The following is a 22,633-nucleotide window of genomic DNA, read 5'->3' as shown; positions in this document are numbered from 1 at the left end:
CAGAGGTACCGCCCCCGATGTCCATGCGAGGCTGCAAAGTCTTGTCAACCAAGACACCCCCACAGCATCCAGAGCCTTAAGGAACTCCGGGCGGGTCTCGTCCACCCCTGGGGCCTTGCCACCGAGGAGCTTTTTAACTACCTCAGCGACCTCAGCCCCAGAAATAGGAGAGTCCACCACAGATTCCCGAGGCACTGCTTCCTCATAGGAAGACGTGTTGGTGGGATTGAGGAGGTCTTCGAAGTATTCCTTCCACCTATCCACAACATCCTCAGTTGAGGTCAGCAGAACACCATCCGCACCATACACGGTGTTGATAGTGCACTGTTTCCCCTTCCTGAGGCGGCGGACGGTGGTCCAGAATCGCTTCGAAGCCGTCCGGAAGTCGTTTTCCATGGCTTCCCCGAACTCCTCCCATGTCCGAGTTTTTGCCTCCGCGACCGCTGAAGCTGCACACCGCTTGGCCTGTCGGTACCTGTCCACTGCCTCCGGAGTCCTATGAGCCAAAAGGACCCGATAGGACTCCTTCTTCAGCTTGACGGCATCCCTCACCGCTGGTGTCCACCAAGGGGTTTTAGGATTGCCGCCCCGACAGGCACCAACTACCTTCCGGCCACAGCTCCGATCTGCCGCCTCGACAATAGAGGTGCGGAACATGGTCCACTCGGACTCAATGTCCAGCACCTCCCTCGTGACATGTTCAAAGTTCTTCCGGAGGTGGGAATTGAAACTTTGTCTGACAGGAGACTCTGCCGGACGTTCCCAGCAGACCCTCACACTGCGTTTGGGCCTCCCAGGTCTGTCCGGCATCCTCCCCCACCATCGCAGCCAACTCACCACCAGGTGGTGATCGGTAGAAAGCTCCGCCCCTCTCTTCACCCGAGTGTCCAAAACATAAGGCCGCAAATCCGATGACACAACTACAAAGTCGATCATGGAACTGCGGCTTAGGGTGTCCTGGTGCCAAGTGCACATATGGACACCCTTATGTTTGAACATGGTGTTTGTTATGGACAAACTATGACGAGCACAAACGTCCAATAACAAAACACCACTCGGGTTCAGATCCGGGCGGCCATTCTTCCCAATCACGCCTCTCCAGGTTTCACTGTCGTTGCCAACGTGAGCGTTGAAGTCTCCCAGTAGGACAAGGGAATCACCCGGGGGAGCACTTTCCAGTACTCCCTCGAGTGTTCCCAAAAAGGGTGGGTACTCTGAACTGCTGTTTGGTGCATAAGCACAAACAACAGTCAGGACCCGTCCCCCCACCCGAAGGCGGAGGGAGGCTACCCTTTCATCCACCGGGTTGAACTCCAACGTACAGGCTTTGAGCCGGGTGGGAAACAAGAATTGCCACCCCAGCCCGTCGCCTCTCACTGCCGGCAACGCCAGACTGGAAGAGGGTCCAATCCCTCTCGAGAGAAGTGGTTCCAGAGCCCTTGCTGTGCGTCGAAGTGAGTCCGACTATATCCAGCCGGAATTTCTCGACTTCGCGGACTAGCTCAGGCTCTTTCCCCCCCAGTGACGTGACGTTCCACGTCCCAAGAGCTAGCTTCTGTAGCCGAGGATCGGACCGTCAAGTGCCCTGCCTTCGGCTGCCGCACAGCTCACATTGCACCCGACCTCTATGGCCCCTGCTATGGGTGGTGAGCCCAATGGAGGAGTGACCCACGTTGCCTCTTCGGGCTGTGCCCGGCCGGGCCCCATGGGAACAGGCCCGGCCACCAGACGCTCGCCATCGTGCCCCACCTCCGGGCCTGGCTCCAGAGGGAGGCCCCGGTGACCCGCGTCCGGGCGAGGGAAATCTGGGTCCATGCTTTTTCTTCTTCATAAAGGTCTTCGAGCTGCTCTTTGTCTGATCCCTCACCTAGAACCTGTTTGCCTTGGGAGACCCTACCAGGGGGCTTTATGCCCCCGGACAACATAGCTCCTAGGACCATTGGGACACGCAAACTCCTCTACCACGATAAGGTTGCAGCTCAGAGAGGAGATGTAAATTCATAAACTGTGAACAAAAATAACAATGCAATATTCAGTGTTGATAGCTAGATATTTTGTGGACATTTTCCATAAATACTGATGTTAAATATATATTTTTTTGTGAATAAATATTTAGGATTAAGTTCATAAATCCAGATGGATCTCTATTACAATCCGCAAAGAGGGCACTTTAAGTTGATAATTACTTCAATGTGTAGAAATCTTTATTTATAATTGAATCACTTGTTTATTTTTCAACAAGTTTTTAGTTATTTCTATATATTTTTTTCCAAATAGTTCAAGAAAGACCACTACAAATGAGCAATATTTTGCACTGTTATACAATTTAATAAATCAGAAACTGATGACATAATGCTGTATTTTACTTCTTTATTTCTTTTTTTCAACCAAAAATGCTTTGCTCTGATTAGGGGGTACTTGAATTAAAAAAATGTTCAAAGGGGGTACATCACTGAAAAAAGATTGAGAACCACTGCCCTATTTGACAAAACCAACTTTTCATACCTATTGGTACTTGATGTTTTGTATATGAGATCTGCACTCCTCCTGAACATTTTTAATCAAACAATGAAGGTATTGCTGGGCTATGTATGAAACGATCTTGCCCTACTTTAGACTCCTGGGAAACAAGTCGTTCGGAATTTTCCCCTTTGGTGCTGCTTTTGCCATTGGTGACGTCTGCGGTTTTTCAATATATGGTAGACATTTACCCAAAGTGCTTTGAGCGTGTCAATAAGCTTCTTTTTTTTCACTATCCTCTTGGTGTGGGGCAGACTGGCTCGGAAATGCACATGCATCCTTCACTGTTGTCATTTCTAATACAAACTAGCGTATAGGTCGAACTTAATTTGTCAGTAGCCTCGCTATGGAAGCGTTAAAAACTATAACAAGGATGGCGGGGAGAAGACGCTGTCGAAGTGGAAGCATGTAAATAAAACAGAAAACGGCACATTCTGTAGATGGTTTGTAAAATATAATCTATGCAATATTATTGACCAAAGAACCAACATTAGTAAGGTGTTTTAAATGTAGAAAAAAAAAAATCATAAAAAGACCCCTTTAAGAGCTGTCAGGTAGCTTTCTTCGTTAGCTAAGCTACCTATCAAGACATGTTATTACATTAAAATCATAATTTCATCACATTTTAAAGGCCTACTGAAGCCCACTACTACCGACTACGCAGTCTGATAGTTTATATATCAATGATGACATATTAACATTGCAACACATGCCATTACAGCCGGTTTAGTTTACTAAATTTCATCCATCCATTTTCTACCGCTTATTCACTTTTGGGGTCGCGGGGGGCGCTGGCGCCTATCTCAGCTACAATCGGGCGGAAGGCGGTGTACACCCTGGACAAGTCGCCACCTCATCGCAGGGCCAACACAGACACAATTTAGTGTTGCCAATCAACCTATCCCCAGGTGCATGTCTTTGGAAGTGGGACCAAATCACAAATTTAAATTTCCCATGGAGTTTCTTGTTGTATAAGTCACGGAATGATGACGCGTATGATGAAGTGTGTTTGTGACGTTTCGGGTTGGAGAGGACATACTAGCTTAGCACCAGTTACGGCTAAAAGTCGTTTCTTTTCATCGCACAATTACACAGTAATTTAGACATCTGTGTTGCTGAATCTTTTGCAATTAGGTCAATTAATAACGGAGACTATAAAGAACAATGCTGTTGGTGGAAAGCGGTGTATTGAAGCTGTCTTTAGCACCGAGACACAGCCGGTGTTTCTTTGTTTGTTGTGAAGCTTTAACACAGAGCGGTCAAGCGAACATGTTTGTCTACGTCAACCAGCATGTTTTTGGATGGGAAAATTGTGATATATATCTTACCGGAGACATCAGTGGATTATTCGTCCTCCTGCAGTAACTGTCAAAAAAGGCAGCTGTGAGCTTGGCTCCTCAGCTTCTCTCGAGATATGTCTTTACAATCTCACTAAAACACTATTAAAACAATAAGCAGATAAGGGATCTTAGTAAATGTGTCTAATTACATCTGAAACGCTCACACTGCTGCCGCCCGGAGCCGTCACTTTTTATGTTATATTATTTTATTATTATTTTTCTGGTCCTTCACTATCAATATCCTCAGCCACGAATCCTTCATCCTCGCTCAAATTAATGGGGAAATTGTTGTTTTCTCATTTCGAATAGCTCTTTTTGTTGGAGGCTCCCTTTATAAACAATGTGAGGATGTGAGGAGCCCTCACACGGGTGACGTCATCGTCTGCTACTTCCGGTAAAGGCAAGGCTTTTTTATTAGCAACCAAAAGTTGCGAACTTTATCGTCGATGTTCTCTACTAAATCCTTTCAGCAAAAATATGGCAATATCGCGAAATGATTAAGTATGATACATATAATGGACCTGTTATCCCTGTTTAAATAAGAAAATCTCATTTCAGTAGGCTTTTAAAGAAGATGGAAGTTGTATTATAAATGTAATCAAAAACACATTGTGCTTGCTAATTTTATCCAAACAAACTTGTGAAGGTTTAAGTCAGTGGTTCTTAACCTTGTTGGAGGTACCGAACCCCGCCAGTTTCATGTGCGCATTCACCGAACCCTTCTTTAGTGAAAAATAAAATGTTTTTTCTTAATTTAATGTTACTATATTAAATACTAATAAAGATATATTTTACAAACAGAAAGTTACAGGAATGTACACATGATCCCATGTTTACATCTCATTGTGCAATATGTGAATGTTTTAGTGGGACCTAAATGCGATATCTGAAAGGGGTACAAATTATTTCCAACCCCACCTTGTACAGAGCTCATGAAAAACAATTGTTTTTTTTTGTTGCGATCTGCTGCTCAGATCTTCACGTGTTTGTTTTTTCATTCTCAGTCTGACCCGTTTATTTCCTGTTTTTGTCCATCACTATGGTTACACATCAGTCCACCTGTTAGTCTCGCCCCGCACACCTGCTACTAATTTTCACCCTCCTATTTAAGCTCACCTTTTCTGTTTACTCATTCTCGGATCCTAATTTGCCCACGCGCATCAGTGACGACTCTCATCATTCGTATGTATTTTCTCGCTAGCTCTCACGCCAAGCCACTTTATTGTCTAGCTTTCATGCTAAATGTTTTGTTTACTCTTTTGTGTCCTCGTACCAAGTTTTAGTTTTCCTTGTTTTATCCTAGCTTTCACGCTAGCGTCTTTTGTTTACTTTTTTCTCTTTACACCAGTATTTTTGTTCATAGACTTTTGTTATTAAATAAATACCCTTTATCTTACCTATGCTGTGTTCTGCTTCGACGCATCCACGGGAAAACCACACCGGCATTATCATGCCGAAGAAGAGTCATCACAGTAGGATCCGAGCATCAAGTTGTTTTTTCCGCGTCGAAACCACGGGAGGAACCCTTCGACTTAGGGTTGTGGTTGGAGCTCGTGGCTTGGGAGCAGGAAAGACTCGACTGTGGGCCTGAAGTCTCCTCCGAAGCCGTTCGCGCTGCCCCGAAGAAGCGGGGGGTCCAGTGGAGAGGTCCCCCGCGCGGCAGTAATGTTCCAGCACCACTTATTCCTCCCCATGGACACAGCAAGTTTCACCCCGTCCAGGATTCACCCGTCATTACCGGTAATCCTGCTTGTTTTTTTTCAAATCATTCCTTAAGCTGCCATGACACTTTTTCTGACACAAGCGATGACGTCATTTGGGGAACGCCCACCGGTGTCGCAACACCGGCCTCTGTTGATGACATTTTTTCAGAAGATTTTTTTATTGTGGACGATATATCTCAGCCATTTTCCAAAGACTTGGACAGTAATAATACTTTCACACAGTATCAGGACATTTATATTGATTCTAGTCACCCTCAGTATATTGTTAATTGTCAAGATCAGCCTCCCATTACTTTGGCCCCGCCCACATCTCAGCCTATTTCACGTCCTACCCCTACGTCACCTGATTTTGAAACTGACCTAGAAAAATATAGTCCTGCCTGGATGGACGAGTGGTACAGGAGAGTTTTGATTGAACTGGAGCTGGAGGAGAAATTTCTTGCTGCTCAGAACAATCCTCTCCTCATACAGACTAATGGGGTGGAGTCTGCCCTCCTCCAAACCTCCCACCGCCCGCCCTTACGGTCAGCCTCTATCCAACGGGACCCCGTCTGGAATCCGGGTCTCGAGGGGAGGGCCAGTATTACTACTAAGCCTCCTAGACCTCCACCACCGGTGTTTACACCTGTTAAGCCACTACGGCCTCCTAGACCTCCTCCACCGGTGTTCTCCCCGGTCAAGTCACGCCCTCTTAGACCGCCTCCACCTGTGTTCCGTCCGTGCCCTAGTTCTAGTTTTAATCACAGTCTCTCTCAGAGTTCGAGTCCCAGCCTTCTTCGTAGCCCATGCTCTAGTCCTACTCGTAGACCGACTTGTAGACTGAGTCGTAGTCCAAGTCCTGGTCCGAGTTTCCGTTCTGATTCTAGTTGTAGTCCTAGTCTTTCTCGTAGTCGTCGTAGTCCTAGTTCCACTCGTAGACTGATCCGTAGTCCGAGTCCTGTTTCGAGTCCGGTCCCGAGTCTTGTTTCTTGCCTTTGTAATATTAGTACTGATCCCCCTCGTGGTCTTAGTCCAAACCCTAGTCCTTACCCAAGTTCTTGTCCGAGCCCCAGTGTTACTGTAAGTCCTAGTCTTTGTCCTAGTCCTTGCCCGAGCACCAGTTTGATTGTTAGTCCCAGTCCTTGCCCAAGCCCTAGTTTGACCGTTTGTCCTAGTTCTTGCCCAAGCCCTGGTATGACTGTAAGTCCTGGTCGTTGCCCAAGCCCTTCTCAAAGCACTAGTGTGATTGTAAGTCCTGGTCCTCTCTCAAGTCCTTGCCCGAGTCCTAGTGTTTGTCTTATCACTCATCATAGTCCTAGTCCTGCTCACAGCCAGTCCCCTAGTTCTCCTCGGCAGACCCCTGTGCCTGCTCCTCGGCTGAAGCCGACTCCTGCTCCTCGGCTGAAGCCGACTCCTGCTCCTCGGCTGAAGCCGACTCCTGCTCCTCGGCTGAAGCCGACTCCTGCTCCTCGGCTGAAGCCGACTCCTGCTCCTCGGCTGAAGCCGACACCTGCTCCTCGGCTGAAGCCGACACCTGCTCCTCGGCTGAAGCCGACACCTGCTCCTCGGCTGAAGCCGACACCTGCTCCTCGGCTGAAGCCGACACCTGCTCCTCGGCTGAAGCCGACACCTGCTCCTCGGCTGAAGCCGACACCTGCTCCCAGTCTGGTTCTCACACCAGCACATGACTCTCGCCTGGTTTTCACACCAGAAAATGTTTCTAGCCTTGTTCTCACGCCAGCACAAACTCCAAGGCTGGAGCCCACTCTAGCACCAGTTCCTAAGCTGGAGCCCACTCCGGTACCAGCACCACGACAGGTACCGGTGCCAGCTCCGTGCCGCCAAGCACCGGTGCCAGCTCCGCGCCGCCAAGCACCGCCGACGACGGGGCTGGAGCCCACACCAGCGCCGACGACGGGGCTGGAGCCCACACCAGCGCCGACGACGGGGCTGGGGCCCACACCAGCGCCGACGACGGGGCTGGGGCCCACACCAGCGCCGACGACGGGGCTGGGGCCCACACCAGCGCCGACGACGGGGCTGGGGCCCACACCAGCGTCGACGACGGGGCTGGGGCCCACACCAGCGTCGACGACGGGGCTGGAGCCCACACCAGCGTCGACGACGGGGCTGGAACCCACACCAGCACCACCGACGACTACGCCTGCATTCACGTCGATGACGACTCCTGCGGCTCCCAGGCCGCCTCCGACGACTCCTGCGGCTCCCAGGCCGCCTCCGACGACTCCTGCGGCTCCCAGGCCGCCTCCGACGACTCCTGCGGCTCCCAGGCCGCCTCCGACGCCTTCTTCGGCTGCAGCACCCGCATCATCCTCGCCAGCTGCACTCGGGCCTGCTTTGGCTGCAGTCCCCGCACCCTCGTCTGCTGCTTCCAAGCCTGCTGGGATTTCGGTGCTGAGGCGTCGTCCACCACGTCGACCACGGGCGTGGCCTCTGCGAGGTCATCCTCCTCGCCAGATACTCCCTCCTCCATGTCGGCCACGGATGTGGCCGTGCCCGGGTCGTCCGCCTCGCCGGGCACCTCATCCTGCGAGGCGGCCACTAATGTGGCCTTTTCGAGGTCGCCCGCCAAAACTTTTTCGGCAGCAGCGTTCCACCCGCCGCCGCCACATGATGTGTCCTCGGTGGATTCGGGGACATGCGATCTGGCGACCCTCCACCGTGGACTCCCTCCGCCCTCCCTTCGTTTGTGAACTTTCTGGTTTTGGGGAGGGGGTTCAAGTTTTGTTTGTTTTTTAAGACATCTGGTATCTGTCTTTTGTTGGGGGGGAATACTGTTGCGATCTGCTGCTCAGATCTTCACGTGTTTGTTTTTTCATTCTCAGTCTGACCCGTTTATTTCCTGTTTTTGTCCATCACTATGGTTACACATCAGTCCACCTGTTAGTCTCGCCCCGCACACCTGCTACTAATTTTCACCCTCCTATTTAAGCTCACCTTTTCTGTTTACTCATTCTCGGATCCTAATTTGCCCACGCGCATCAGTGACGACTCTCATCATTCGTATGTATTTTCTCGCTAGCTCTCACGCCAAGCCACTTTATTGTCTAGCTTTCATGCTAAATGTTTTGTTTACTCTTTTGTGTCCTCGTACCAAGTTTTAGTTTTCCTTGTTTTATCCTAGCTTTCACGCTAGCGTCTTTTGTTTACTTTTTTCTCTTTACACCAGTATTTTTGTTCATAGACTTTTGTTATTAAATAAATACCCTTTATCTTACCTATGCTGTGTTCTGCTTCGACGCATCCACGGGAAAACCACACCGGCATTATCATGCCGAAGAAGAGTCATCACATTTTTGTCATTGTAAGTGGGCCAAAACACTTACAGTATATTACAAAATAATCTCATGGAAATGATTGCAGTCATTTGATTATAATAATAAAACATTGAACTTGTCATTTAGTCAGGTTTGGACGGAGGCTTCGTCGAACCCCTGAGGCTGACTGACCGAACCCCTGGGTTTCGATCGAACCCAGGTTAAGAACCACTGGTTTAAGTGTAGGTTCCCTACACCTGGTATAGGGCACCAGCTAAGCACCTGAAATCAATTCACTGTGATAGAATCGTGGAAAAAAAGAATGCTGTCATGAAGTTAATAGGTCTTTGTTTCATTTGACGAGTAAATTTTTTTTTTGTCTTACTTTATGCAGAATGTAATTATTTTGTCTCTGAGTTCATTAAGATCAGGTCCGAGAGTGTCTTTGAGGGTGTACAGTTCAGTAATTTGTCCAACAAAGTTCTCTTGACTTGGTTTGTTCCACATCTCATAATAAATGTATGGTCCTGCGCTCTAAAGATAATCCAAAGATTTGGCTCCTTGATCCTTTTTCTAATTAAAGTTTTTCAGAAAGCACCAACATGAAGACGTTTTGGCCGTTGCAAAGATTTTGTTCAGAGAAATGTTTTCTGGGGACAAATCTGAACGACTTCCTGGTCTGTGCTAATGCAAGTTAACTCTGCGCTGACTGAAGGACATCACAGCAAGAGGATGTGTCATTGATAAGAAAATCAAATCCAAACTGTCGGAATGTGGCATTAAATCTCAGTGGACAGCAGGTTATGTAAGCGAGAAATGGAAATGGACAGAAATAGAAAAAGTAAGGCAAGGCGTTTACCGAGAAAAGCGCTTGAAAAATGGCGCTAATTCATATGACCTAATTAGCGCTGGGATATACTATAAGCCCGGCAAGGAAGAAAACACTCCACACCTGTCAGAAACAACAATGAACTTTCAAGCCAGCCTTCTTGTTCACTCGCCTGCCGACTCCACTCTGTGTTTACGTTAGCGATGGTATCTGCCGGGTAGCTCCCGTTTTGCTATTAGCGCAGTCGGTAAAGGCCTCTTCCTTTTCCAAATGACTGTTTGTCAAAGGAAGTTGTGGTTTGGTCCACTGTGATAAAAGATTTGGATGTGTGATTAGCCAGACCCCGCCTTGCTAGCACCATGGAGCTGCACGACATATGGTTGGAGGGATAGAATGATTACTGGTTTAGCCCGCCATTCTGTTTTTGCTTTAGCTTTGAGATGGACTGACAAAATATAACCTGTTATTTTGTTTTGAACAGTAGTCCATCTTGAAAATGGACAAAAAATGTTTTTATTTAATTTAATTAATTGCATTTGTTATAGGTTGTGCTGTTGATGACAAGAAACAAACTAGAATTGTGTTTTGGTCTTTGCTAGTTTTGCATATGGATTTTGATTGTACATTCAAATAACCTTAAAGCGCCATTGCACAATATATATTCCTCGCTCAAAAGCAAATGTGTGACCCTGAAGGTTGTAAAACAGTCAGGCTGTTTGTGGTATATTGGGGAAAAGAGGTGGCTTGCTAAGATCGAGATTCTAACACCTGAATATCCACATATCCCTGGACTTATCCAGACATGTGCGACCGCTGCTGGGCCAGTACACATAATCCCCGTTTCAATCTCACCTGTCTCATCTCCATCGCTATATACCACAAAAATAGCACACAGTTTGTTTAGCCGGTGAAGTTTTTTAATTAATTAGCTTCCTCCACCATTCTTGGCTTGTTTTAGTTTTTGTGTTTACCGTATTTTTCGGACTATTAGCCGCTGTTTTTTTTTTTTGATAGTTTGGCCGGGGGTGCGACTTATACTCGAGCGACTTATGTGTGAAATTATTAACACATTACTGTAAAATATCAAATAATATTATTTAGCTCATTCACGTGAGAGACTGAACGTATAAGATTTCATTGGATTTAGCAAATAGGAGTGACAGATTGTTTGGTATATACGTATAGCATGTTCTATATGTTATAGTTATTTGAATGACTCTTACCATAATATGTTACGTTAACATACCAGGCACCTTCTCATTTGGTTATTTATGCGTCATATAACGTACACTTATTCAGCCTGTTGTTCAATATGCTTTGTTTATTTTGAATTACCTTTCAAATGTCTATTCTTGGTGTTGGGGTTTATCAAATAAATTTCCCCCAAAAATGCGACTTATACTCCATTGCGACTTATATATGTTTTTTTCCTTCTTTATTATGCATTTTCGGCGGGTGCGCCTTCTACTATGGAGCAACTTATACTCCGAAAAATACGGTATATGTATATTTATACTATTTTTTTGGGTACAGTATATGTTAAAAAAGGTAACCGATTTTGCAGCATAAGGCTTTGTGATTCGTACACTGGCACTTCCTAGTTAAGCACCATTGTAAACTGCAGCTTTATAGATACCATTTGTCCTCTGGAGTCTACTTAAAAACCTCTACCCTGACCTCTTGTGATATTAGTCTAAGTAAATTATGTAATTTGAGACACCTGAGGCATCTGATTGAAAGGTCTCACATTTGTTTATTCCGAACATGTATTTGAGCAGAGGTCACTATTTGAGTAAATACAAATGTTTTCCTTTAGGTGTTCCTTTGTATCGTACCCACCTAAATCCGCCATCCCCAATCTCAGCTAGTTAGCTGTAATTAAAATTGTCACATATAATTAATTGCCTGCATGCGCCCCCCTTGGTCTTATCAAATGCAAATTGAATCCAAGCTCATAAAGAGACTGCTGATGAAGTGCAAATATTTGTATTATTAAAGCAGCCAGAGCATGAAGTGTTTGCAATTTAAGTTAAATGTTGTTTTTCCTGCTCTTGCAGAGATCGAAGCCAAGGAGGCCTGCGAATGGCTGCGAGCAGCCGGCTTCCCTCAGTATGCACAGTTATTCAAAGGTAGATAAGGAAGCTTGTGCCACAACACAAAAAACCTAAGTCTTTAATACGCATCTGTCTTGTTCACAAATCAGACAGCAGGTTCCCCATCGACATTGAGTTTGCCAAGAGGGATCACCATTTCCTGGATAAGGATGCTGTGGATTCTCTCTGCAGGTAACACGCTCAGGGCCAGCATGGTGATTACAGTTAGGAGTTTTTGCTGTAGTCTGTCGAAACACAATGCCCACACGCCAGTGCTTATTCCGCTGGCTGTATTTGATAATTACACACCATGCAAAAGTACCCTAATGCTACTTTTAAAGTCCTTGAAACACTTTGCAAGCTGCTCTAGTTTTTCCTCTTGGCTTTACTGAGATTTGGTGGCTTTAGCTGTCTGAATAAAAAGTTCTGTTGTCACTGGATGTCACAGCATTTTTCAACCACAGTACTAGAAAGTCACTACGCAGCACTCACAATTCTTTTCAATGTATATGATTTCTTTCTTTTTCCAGGCGATTAATCACTTTGAATAAAAGTGTGGAATTGAGGCTGGACCTGCCCAAACCGAAACATCAAGTGAGTGTTGAGAGGGAATACCGTGTAACTCAGACACAGCGGGGTGCTCATATCTGTGATGCTGCAGCCGTGGAGAGCACAAAACCATGAAATGTACTTTTTAAGCATCATTACATTTTGACAGATGAGTCAGATGATTGCTCCTCTTTTAAGGAGAAAGGTTGAAAAGACAACAGCTTTGTTTCTTGACTGTTTATAAATACATGTGTAAATATTACTGGGCCCTCTTCCAGTTGAATGAAGACTTCATTGACGAAGATTTCTGCGCAATCAGCCCCAAGTGGACCTACGACAGGGCAATGCGACAATGGCGCCGCATCAACTCTTCCACAGACTTCCTCCGCTTGTCTGACAGCTCCAGCCTTCCACAGGAAATGTCTCTTTGTGACAACCGGGATGTCCGAGACCATCATGATGTCTGCTCCATCCACAGTTCCAGTAGCACTGAAAGTGAAAGCCAAAACAGGCGCCGTAAGCCTCACAGAGACAATGCTGATAACAAAAACAACACGGATGATCAAGGGACCAGCAGAAGCTCTTCACGCTGCTCCTCTTCAAACAAGACTCAATCGCTGGACATCTCATTCAGCGGACCCCCTTCACCGGGTGGTGTAAGTGGTGGGGGATCATCCACCATGAGTCTGGAAACTGAGGCCTGCGTCACAGAGAAACCGCCTCGGAAAAAGGGGACCAGTCTGCTAAGGAAGATGGAAAAACTAAGGTTGAGAGGAACAACAGGCCTCCTGTCTGTTCCAAGGGACAATGGGAGTCTGGCTCAGCTGGTTGTCCGAGAAACTGCAGGGGACGGGAGGATGGAAAGAGGTCAATCGAGGTGAGGATTCATTATCTGGGATTATTTCCACCAATCAACTTTAGGGAATGAAACAACTGTGTTCAATCACATGTTTTTTGTGATTATGTTACCCAGCCAAGCGTCATCATCACCATCCTCACCTCACGCTATGAGCAGCAGCAGCAGTAACAGCCAGTCAGAGAGCAGTAGCGTGGTCAGCACTCCAAGCCCAGTAACACGTGTCCGGAGTAACTGCAAACGCTCTAACAGTATTTCCAAAATCGGCAAGGAAATGACATGCAACAACCACCAGAACCGAACAGAAACAAAGGTCAGTCGATTATAGAATGGATTTACACTATTTCTTATGTGTGGTGTTCCTCAAGGATCACTTCTCAGTCCTCTATCATTTAATGGGTTCTTAACCTTTTTGACCTCGGGTCCAACTTTTGCACATCAAATATTACCACTTTTGTTTGTTTTTCATTCATTTAATGTCAAACAAAAAAAAACATCAACTTACTATTAAAATAAATCATGAAAGAAGAAAGTTTTGATTGGTTGATTGAAACTTTTATTAGTAGATTGCACAGTTCAGTACATATTCCGTACAATTGCCCACTAAATGGTAACAACCGAATAAGTTTTTCAACTTGTTTAAGTCGGGGTTGTGGCGGGCACTAGGACCATGCTCACACCCACATTGGGATCACGTCAGGATCACCAATGTGGCAAATGCAAGAAACACAGGGTTGTTTCTTTCAGGTCTTTATTGCAGAATGCCGACATGGGAATACTCACAAACGCAACACAACATGCACTTTTAAAGTGTCTCCCAGGAAAACAAACCACACCCCTTCTGCTGAGTGTGAGCATGGTCCTAGTGCCCGCCACAGGGTCCACGTTAATCAATTAATGGTAAAGGTGCAGAAAGATGTATAAACTTATAACTGAAACAGTATGATTACACTTGATCGTATTCATCTTCAATAATTATATCTAACCTACTAACCGTTTATAACCTTGTTAAAAGATATTAGCCATGTGTTAATCACAAAAAAATATTATTTATTTAACACATAAACCTTGTACTTAGGTCAGGCTGATAAGAAAAATAAGTACGGTATTAGTATTCTGCAAAGAAAAAAATAGTAAATCATTGATGAAAAAAAATAAAATAAAGTAAATTAATAATGAATGAGTTTCTTAACTAAAGGTCTCAATTAAATTAAAGTGAAAACAAAAATACAGCTTCACCACTTTAGTCAGAATTTTTGCGCTCAAAAAACTTCTATATGACTTTAGCTCCGGACTTCTTCTGTGTGTTTCAGATTGTCACTACTGCTACAAGTTGTGGAAAAGTGTATTAAAAAAAACTGAGTACCGCTGTGGCCCATACAGAGCACAGCTGAGAGACATTTTTGGGGGGGTTACGGTTAAGAAACACTGATTTAAATTCATTGTGCTTCTATGACACTCATTTGTCATCAATTTATCCCCTCAGGACAAGGACCAGATCAACAACAACATCAGCCACGAGGGCCTTTATTTCCACATCCCCCAAGGACATAAACCGGGGACTTTCCCTACTTCCCTCGCACACAAACACGGCCTTCTGTCCCCCATCATTGATCAAACCTCTATCAACTGGAGAACCGGCAGTTTCCACGGTTACCAGAGTAGCCGTGGCAGTTGCCGTCAAGGCATGGCGTCGCATGCCACCTCGTCGCCTTGTCCCAACGATGCCGGCATACGGCTGAGTATCTATGACAACGTTCCGGTTGACCACCAAATGTCTGAAAATGAAGGTGGTAGCGGTGGAAGTGTTAGTGATGCAGAGCGACCGGGGGATGAGTTGGATGTAGGTACACCACAGAGGACAGTTGCCGAGTGGCATAAGAACAAATGTACTCACTACGATCTTTTCCATTGTCGCAGGTAACTCGACTGTTAGTAGGCGAGGATATTTTCTCCGCTCTGGACACAGTTTTAGAAAGGATCAACAACCTGCAGAAACTCGTCTCAACCTGGACTGAAAATCTATCTGAAGACGACTCTCAGCAAGATTCCACCTGTGCCTCCTCCTCTTCTTCTACTTCTTCCTGCTCCCACGATTCACTCGCCCATTGCTCTTCAGCCGCCTCCCCTTGCCCTTCCTCACCTACTTGCATCCAACTGGAAGTGCAGAATTCAGTGGAAGAGGAGGAGAGCTGTGAGAAGATATCTGAGAGCGGAGACGAGTCAAAGACCAGGTCAACGCCAGACAAGAGCAGGTGTGAAAACCCACAATGTTTTTTAATTAACCATTTTTGGACATAAATTGTTAACTGTGTTGCTAACCAAAACAACATCACATAATTACTTTCTCAAATCGATTGAATTGGAAAAGAGGTAACTTCACTTTTTTAATTCTTTGTGACTTTTTTTTTTTTTTTAGCAGAGTGAGCCAGCAGCTGCACTGGTCGAGCGAGCAAAGCCTGCCGACCCTGCCAGCTACTCCAGGGGTGGAGAACCAGTCTGTCACCCAGTTTCTTCTGCTGCAGAAGCTCGCCTTGCTTAAACTTACCGCCCTGATGGACAAATACTCCCCGTCCAGCAAGCAAGGCTGGAACTGGTAAGACCAGCAAGTAGATTAAACTGATATTTTGCTTGTAAACAAAGAAGAGCAAAGATTAAATTGAGTTAGTTTGATCAGAAAGAAAACATAATTGTTTTGGTATTTGCGCTTGTAGAAAGAAAACAGCAGTTGGGTGGGCAAAGGGTAAATATTTTAGACAGCCTGTTTTGAATATTTATCAATTATTCATGCCTCAGGTGCAACTTTGCCCCAGCAGTAAAATTACTGTAAGTAGCCAAATATTTAAAAAAAGAGAAACTTCTGAAAAAATGTTCCTTGTAGACCTTGGATAGTAAGTAGAAGTTTGAAAAAATAGCCCTCTTGCACCCCTAAAGCTTCAAAGTTTTCCTGGCAGATCTTTTTTTTTATCCTCATTTTGTGTCGGGCTTTTGAGTTTTCATGTCGTTCTAACATGATTTTTAATCCAGTTTGTAGAGCGAGTGATTAGATATGCTTGTTGACCTAAATATACACTTTAGAACAGGGGTGTCAAACTCAAATACAGAGTGGGCCAAAATTTTAAACGGAACGAAGCCGCGGGCCAAGGTTGAACAAATGAACCTTTTAATAGGGACCCAAACAAGTTGTGCATTAAATATTGAACAAGCAAGGCTTATATAACTTTATTGACATGCAAAATCCAGTTTCAAATAATAATAATAATAATTAAAAAAAATATCAACGGCATATCAAATAAAATTTAAATAAAAATTGTATGCCTTTTTTTCTATTTGCAATCTTCTGAGGTAAATATCACATTTTTTTCCAGAGGTTAATAATAAATTTGAAAATAAAATAATAAGGAATGAACCAAACATTCAAGCCTTGAAGTATTAAGAGAAAATGCATGAATAAAACGTTAATTATCGGTCAGTTTGTTGGAAGTTTCCCGGAAGAGTTAGTGCTGCAAGGGGTTCTGGGTATTTGTTCTGTTGTGTTACGGTGCTGATGTTCACCCGAAATGTGTTTGTCGTTCTTGTTTGATGTGGGTTCACAGTGTGGCGCATATTTGTAACAGTGATAAAGTTGTTTATACGGCCACCCTCAGTGTGACCTGTATGGCTGTTGACCAAGTATGCCTTGCATTCACTTGTGCGTGTGTGTGTGTTTGTAAAAGCCACAAATATTATGTGACACGCTGTTAGTATGGAGGAAAAGCGGACGTGACGACAGGTTGTAGAGAACGCTAAAGGCAGTGCCTTAAATGCACGGCCCCAATATAGATGTCCAGGTGGAAAAAGGTAGAAATTCGGGAGAATGGTTGCCCCAGAAGATTTTCAGAAGGGGCACTGAACTTCGAGAGTTTACCGGGAAAATTAGGAGGGTTGGCAAGTATGAGTATTAGCGGTGAATGCGGTGTTACAGCGGCACCAAAGCTGTATAACACCGGCGGGCCAGCTTTAAAGTTAATTTGATATTGCCTCAAGGGCCAAATTAAATTACACGGCGGGCCAGAGTTTGACACCCATGCTCTAGAAGCTTTCTATACAAGGAACATGTGGGCTGTTGTTGAGAAAATTACTTCTCACTTTGTTGAAGCCAGAGAGGCTAAAAATAAGTAATTGGGAATACAGCTAATTTTGGACTGATGAGGCTGGATCGAGGCCCTTGTGCCACTTCACTTCCGACAGGATTTACAGGAAATGCTGGTGGGATGGAAAAAAAAAAGAGTTGGAAAGCTTTTGTGAAACAGGATGACGTGCCAAGCAAGAGATTCATTAGTGATCACTAAAAAAAATACTGAAATGTCCCAAAGTCTTTCCTTTGAAGGTTTTCCATCATTTCCTGGTGCTATGCATGTATTTCCAGGCAACACACACCAGAGACAAAAAATGTTGAATTGGCTCTTTCTTCAAAGAAATCTGATGCGGCCATGTTGAGTACTTAAACAGTTTCCTCTGCACTGGTCCAAGCTTTTTGATGGCTTCCTAGAAAAATCTCATTAACATCTGTGTGGCCCACAGGACCGTTCCGAAATCGCTGAGGAAGACCAAGGCGGCACAGGCGAAAGGGCGGCGAGTTTTTGGTGTTCCCCTGCTTGTCAATGTGCAGCAGACAGGAGAACCCCTCCCTCCCAGCATCCTCAGGGCGCTTGTGTACCTGAAGACAGAGTGTTTGGACCAGGTGACCCTCCCGAAAACGGATGAGAAGTGAGCATAAGCAGAAACTAAACAAACTCTGATTTCAGGTGGGTCTTTTCCGGAAGTCAGGGTTGAAGTCTCGGATCCAGTACCTCCGCGAGATGCTGGAATCCAGCCCCGATGGTGTTTCCTATGACGGACAGTCTGCTTTTGACGTAGCCGACATGGTGAAGCAATACTTCCGAGACCTGCCTGAGCCCATCTTCACTTTCAAGCTGTGCGAGTCCTTCCTCCACATTTATCAATGTGAGTGTGACACTTTATCCAACTTCCATCCAACTTTCACTGGTTATGACGTTCGCTTGAACATCTCAAATAAAATAGTTATACCAAAGGGAAAAAATTTCACAATTTAAACCACAGATTGAAAAAAAGGTCAATCAGAAAAGGATAGAATAGAGTTTTATTGTCGTTATTTCAGTGAACAGGTTTAAAGAACAACGAAATTGGAGCAGATCCCCTAAGGTGCATACACAATTTGGTAATATAAATAGTAAAAAAGAAGATATGTATCCATATATGTATATATATGTATATATATCCACACACATGCATATACCCAAACATGTGCATATATATACATATACACATATAACACTATTGCACATTATAGTCCTAAAAAAATAAAAAGACATGACACATGAGGACATGATGGACACATTGAGATCACTCAGTGCCTGTTTAATGCTACTATGGCTCTTGGGTAAAAACTGTTTTTTAGTCTATTTGTGCCCGCTTTTAGCACTTTATAGCGCAGTGATCACCAGCCTTTTTGAAACCAAGAGCTACTTCTTGGGTACTGATTAATGCGAAGGGCTACCAGTTTGATACACACTTAAATAAATTGCCAATAATAGCCAATTTGCCCAATTCACCTTTAATTTATAAATGTGTATATATATATGTATATATATATATATATATATATATATATATATATATATATATATATATGTGTGTGTGTAAACGGGTATTTGTCTGTCATTCCGTCGTACATTTTTTTTCCTTTTACGGAAGGGTTTTAGTAGAGAATAATAGATGGAAAAAAACACTTAATTGAATGGTTTAAAAGAAGAGAAAACACGATAAAATGAAAACAAAATTTGGAAAAATAGTTTATCTTCAATTTCGAGTCTTTAAAATTCAAAATTCAACTTAACAAAATGAATAGAAAAACTAGCTAATTCAAATCTTTTTGAAAAAAATAAGAAAATAATTTGTGGAACATCATTAGTAATTTTTCCTAATTAAGAATAATTTTAGAATTTTGATGACATTTTTTAAATAGGTCAAAATCCAATCTGCACTTGTTAGAATATATAACAAATTGGACCAAGCTATATTTCTAACAAAGACAAAAATTATTTATTCTAGATTTTCCAGAACAAATTTTTTTTAAGAAATTCAGAAGACTTTAAAATAAGATATAAATTTGATTCTACGGATTTTCTAGATTTTCCAGAATAATTTTTTTGAATTTTAATCATAATAAGTTTGAAGAAATATTTCACAAATATTCTTTGTCGAAAAAACGGAAGGTAAAATGAAGAATTAAATTAAAATGTATTTATTATTCTTTACAATAAAAAAAATACTTGAGCATTGATTTAAATTGTCAGGAAAGAAGAGGAAGGAATTTAAAAGGTAAAAAGTTATGTGTTTAAAAATCCTAAAATCATTTTGAAGGTTGTATTTTTTCTCTAAAATTGTCTTTCTGAAAGTTATAAGAAGCAAAGTAAAAAAAAAAAATGAATTTATTTAAACAAGTAAAGACCAAGTCTTTAAAATATTTTCTTGGATTTTCAAATTCTATTTGAGTTTTGTCTCTTAGAATTTAAAATGTCAACCAAAGCGAGACCAGCTTGCTAGTAAATAAAAACAATATAAAAAATAGAGGCAGCTCACTGGAAAGTGCTGCTATTTGAGCTATTTTTAGAACAGGCCAGCGGGCTACTCATCTGGTCCTAACGGGCTACCTGGTGCCTGCGGGCAACGCGGCGTTGGTGACCCCTGCTATAGCGTCTGCCTGAGGGTAGCAGTTCTAGGTGGCAGTGCCCGGGGTGGAATGGGTCTTTCAGGATGCTCTGTGCTTTCCTGAGACAGCGGGAGCTGTACAAGTCAGCCAGGGAGAAGAGGGGGCATTCGATGATCTTCTGGGCGGTCTTTATGACCCTCAGGAGCGCCGTTCTCTCTGCGGCCGTTCAGCTGCTGAATCACACGCAGATGCAGTAGGTCAGGATGCTCTCAATGGAGCACCGGTAGAAGGACACCAGCAGTTCCTGAGAGAAGTGGTTGTTCCTGAGTATTCTCAGGAAGTGCAGTCTCTGGTGTGCCTTCTTGATGGTAGCCGTGGTGTTGGTGCTCCAGGATAGGTCGTCGGCCAGGTGGACTCCCAGGAAGCGGAAGTCGGAGACCCTCGCCACGCAGTTATCCCCGATGATCAGGGGCAGGATGTCTGTTTTATTCCTCCTGAAGTCTATGACCAGCTCCTTGGTCTTGGTGGTGTTCAGGGCCAGGTTGTTGACTGTGCACCAATCCGACAGCTGCTCCACCTCGTCCCGATATGCAGTCTCGTCTCCCCCAGAGATGAGCCCCACTACGGTGGTGTCATCCGCAAATTTGAAGACGAAGTTGCTGAAATGGGCAGGTGTGCAGTCGTATGTGTAGAGGGAGTAAAGTAGGGGGCTCAGCACGCAGCCATGTGGAGAGCCGGTGCTCACTGGAAAGTGCTGCTATTTGAGCTATTTTTAGAACAGGCCAGCGGGCTACTCATCTGGTCCTAACGGGCTACCTGGTGCCTGCGGGCAACGCGGCGTTGGTGACCCCTGCTATAGCGTCTGCCTGAGGGTAGCAGTTCTAGGTGGCAGTGCCCGGGGTGGAATGGGTCTTTCAGGATGCTCTGTGCTTTCCTGAGACAGCGGGAGCTGTACAAGTCAGCCAGGGAGAAGAGGGGGCATTCGATGATCTTCTGGGCGGTCTTTATGACCCTCAGGAGCGCCGTTCTCTCTGCGGCCGTTCAGCTGCTGAATCACACGCAGATGCAGTAGGTCAGGATGCTCTCAATGGAGCACCGGTAGAAGGACACCAGCAGTTCCTGAGAGAAGTGGTTGTTCCTGAGTATTCTCAGGAAGTGCAGTCTCTGGTGTGCCTTCTTGATGGTAGCCGTGGTGTTGGTGCTCCAGGATAGGTCGTCGGCCAGGTGGACTCCCAGGAAGCGGAAGTCGGAGACCCTCGCCACGCAGTTATCCCCGATGATCAGGGGCAGGATGTCTGTTTTATTCCTCCTGAAGTCTATGACCAGCTCCTTGGTCTTGGTGGTGTTCAGGGCCAGGTTGTTGACTGTGCACCAATCCGACAGCTGCTCCACCTCGTCCCGATATGCAGTCTCGTCTCCCCCAGAGATGAGCCCCACTACGGTGGTGTCATCCGCAAATTTGAAGACGAAGTTGCTGAAATGGGCAGGTGTGCAGTCGTATGTGTAGAGGGAGTAAAGTAGGGGGCTCAGCACGCAGCCATGTGGAGAGCCGGTGCTGTGGTACAGACTTGATGACTTTGGCGGCCCAACTGCACCCTCTGGGGGTGGTTGGATAAGAAGTCCTTAATCCACATGCAGATGGAGTTCGAAAGACCCAGGTCTGACAGTTTGGACACCAGTCTATCAGGTATTATGGTGTTAAATGCCGAACTATAATCCACAAAAAGAAGCCGCACGTAGCTCCCGCCCTCCGTCTCCAGGTGACTATAGAAAGATGGATTTACAATATTTCTTATGTGTGAAGTCCCTCAAGGATCATTTCTAAGACTTCTGTCACTTAAAGTTATTGTGCTCCTATAACAATTGTTTGCCATCTATTTACCCTCTCGCAACAACATACACCAGATCAGTAATATCAGAAAGAAATCAGAATTTTTCATGGCGAAAGTGAGGATACATCAAGGAGAACATTTTAATTTGACACACATTTTCAGACATCTTTCTTTTTTCGGACATGTTTTAATAAGCAACTTCAAATATGTGATGTAACCTACTCTAATTTCATGCATGTTCGAAACAAACTAATACTAGAACTATGAGTATAAAATTATAGTGTTTGACCTTTAAACATATGCCTGTGTTTTACAAAAAGTTTTTAACTCATTGAAATTACAATGTTTTGTCATGATTTACTATTTCAAATTTTCTTAAGTCAATATTTAGACTTTTGTCTTAAAACTGGAAATGTATTTTTTGTGTCACAGTAAAACTTAATTTGTACTATTAAAACTTACAAAACACATTTCATTCTGTATTTTTCAAGTACAACGTTAAAAAAATGGTCCTAATATAAATTGTTTTTCTTCTAATAATATGATTTTATTCTCAAAATGTATCTGCTTCATTTTGGCAATGCCAACTTAAAAGCCTACTGAAACCCACTACTACCCACCACGCAGTCTGATAGTTTATATATCAATGATGAAATATTACCATTGCAACACATGCCAATACAGCCCTTTAGTTTACTGAACTGCAATTTTAAATTTCCCGTGAAGTGTCGTGTTGAAAACGTCGCGGTATGATGATGCGTATGATGAGGCGTGCGTTTGACGTCTCGGGTTGTGGCGGACATTATTTTCCAGCCCGATCCAAGCTATAAGTAGTCTGCTTTAATCGCAGAATTACAGAGTATTCTGGACATCTGAGTTGCTGAATCTTTTGCAACTTGTTCAATTAATAATGGAGAA

The 22,633-nt window shown here is 44.3% G+C and overlaps 1 protein-coding gene across 4 annotated transcripts in view; it reads left to right on the top strand.

Moving 5' to 3' along the window:
* Window positions 1-22,633, top strand: part of si:dkeyp-23e4.3 (rho GTPase-activating protein 7) — a 92,706-nt gene that overhangs the window by 53,433 nt on the left and 16,640 nt on the right. For 3 of the 4 annotated variants that reach the window (XM_061898812.1, XM_061898810.1, XM_061898813.1), the window contains exons 2-11: window positions 11,728-11,799; window positions 11,874-11,955; window positions 12,294-12,357; window positions 12,591-13,189; window positions 13,286-13,481; window positions 14,655-15,011; window positions 15,089-15,423; window positions 15,588-15,764; window positions 17,732-17,891; window positions 17,956-18,154. In XM_061898812.1, coding sequence (XP_061754796.1) covers window positions 11,728-11,799; window positions 11,874-11,955; window positions 12,294-12,357; window positions 12,591-13,189; window positions 13,286-13,481; window positions 14,655-15,011; window positions 15,089-15,423; window positions 15,588-15,764; window positions 17,732-17,891; window positions 17,956-18,154 — 2,241 coding nt within the window. The remainder of the gene's footprint in view (window positions 1-11,727; window positions 11,800-11,873; window positions 11,956-12,293; window positions 12,358-12,590; window positions 13,190-13,285; window positions 13,482-14,654; window positions 15,012-15,088; window positions 15,424-15,587; window positions 15,765-17,731; window positions 17,892-17,955; window positions 18,155-22,633) is intronic. The other variant, XM_061898811.1, reaches the window with a different exon arrangement.

This window comes from Nerophis ophidion, linkage group LG04 (assembly GCF_033978795.1).
Source record: "Nerophis ophidion isolate RoL-2023_Sa linkage group LG04, RoL_Noph_v1.0, whole genome shotgun sequence".
Lineage (NCBI taxonomy): Eukaryota > Metazoa > Chordata > Actinopteri > Syngnathiformes > Syngnathidae > Nerophis > Nerophis ophidion.
This window is presented reverse-complemented; position numbering and strand designations above follow the sequence as displayed.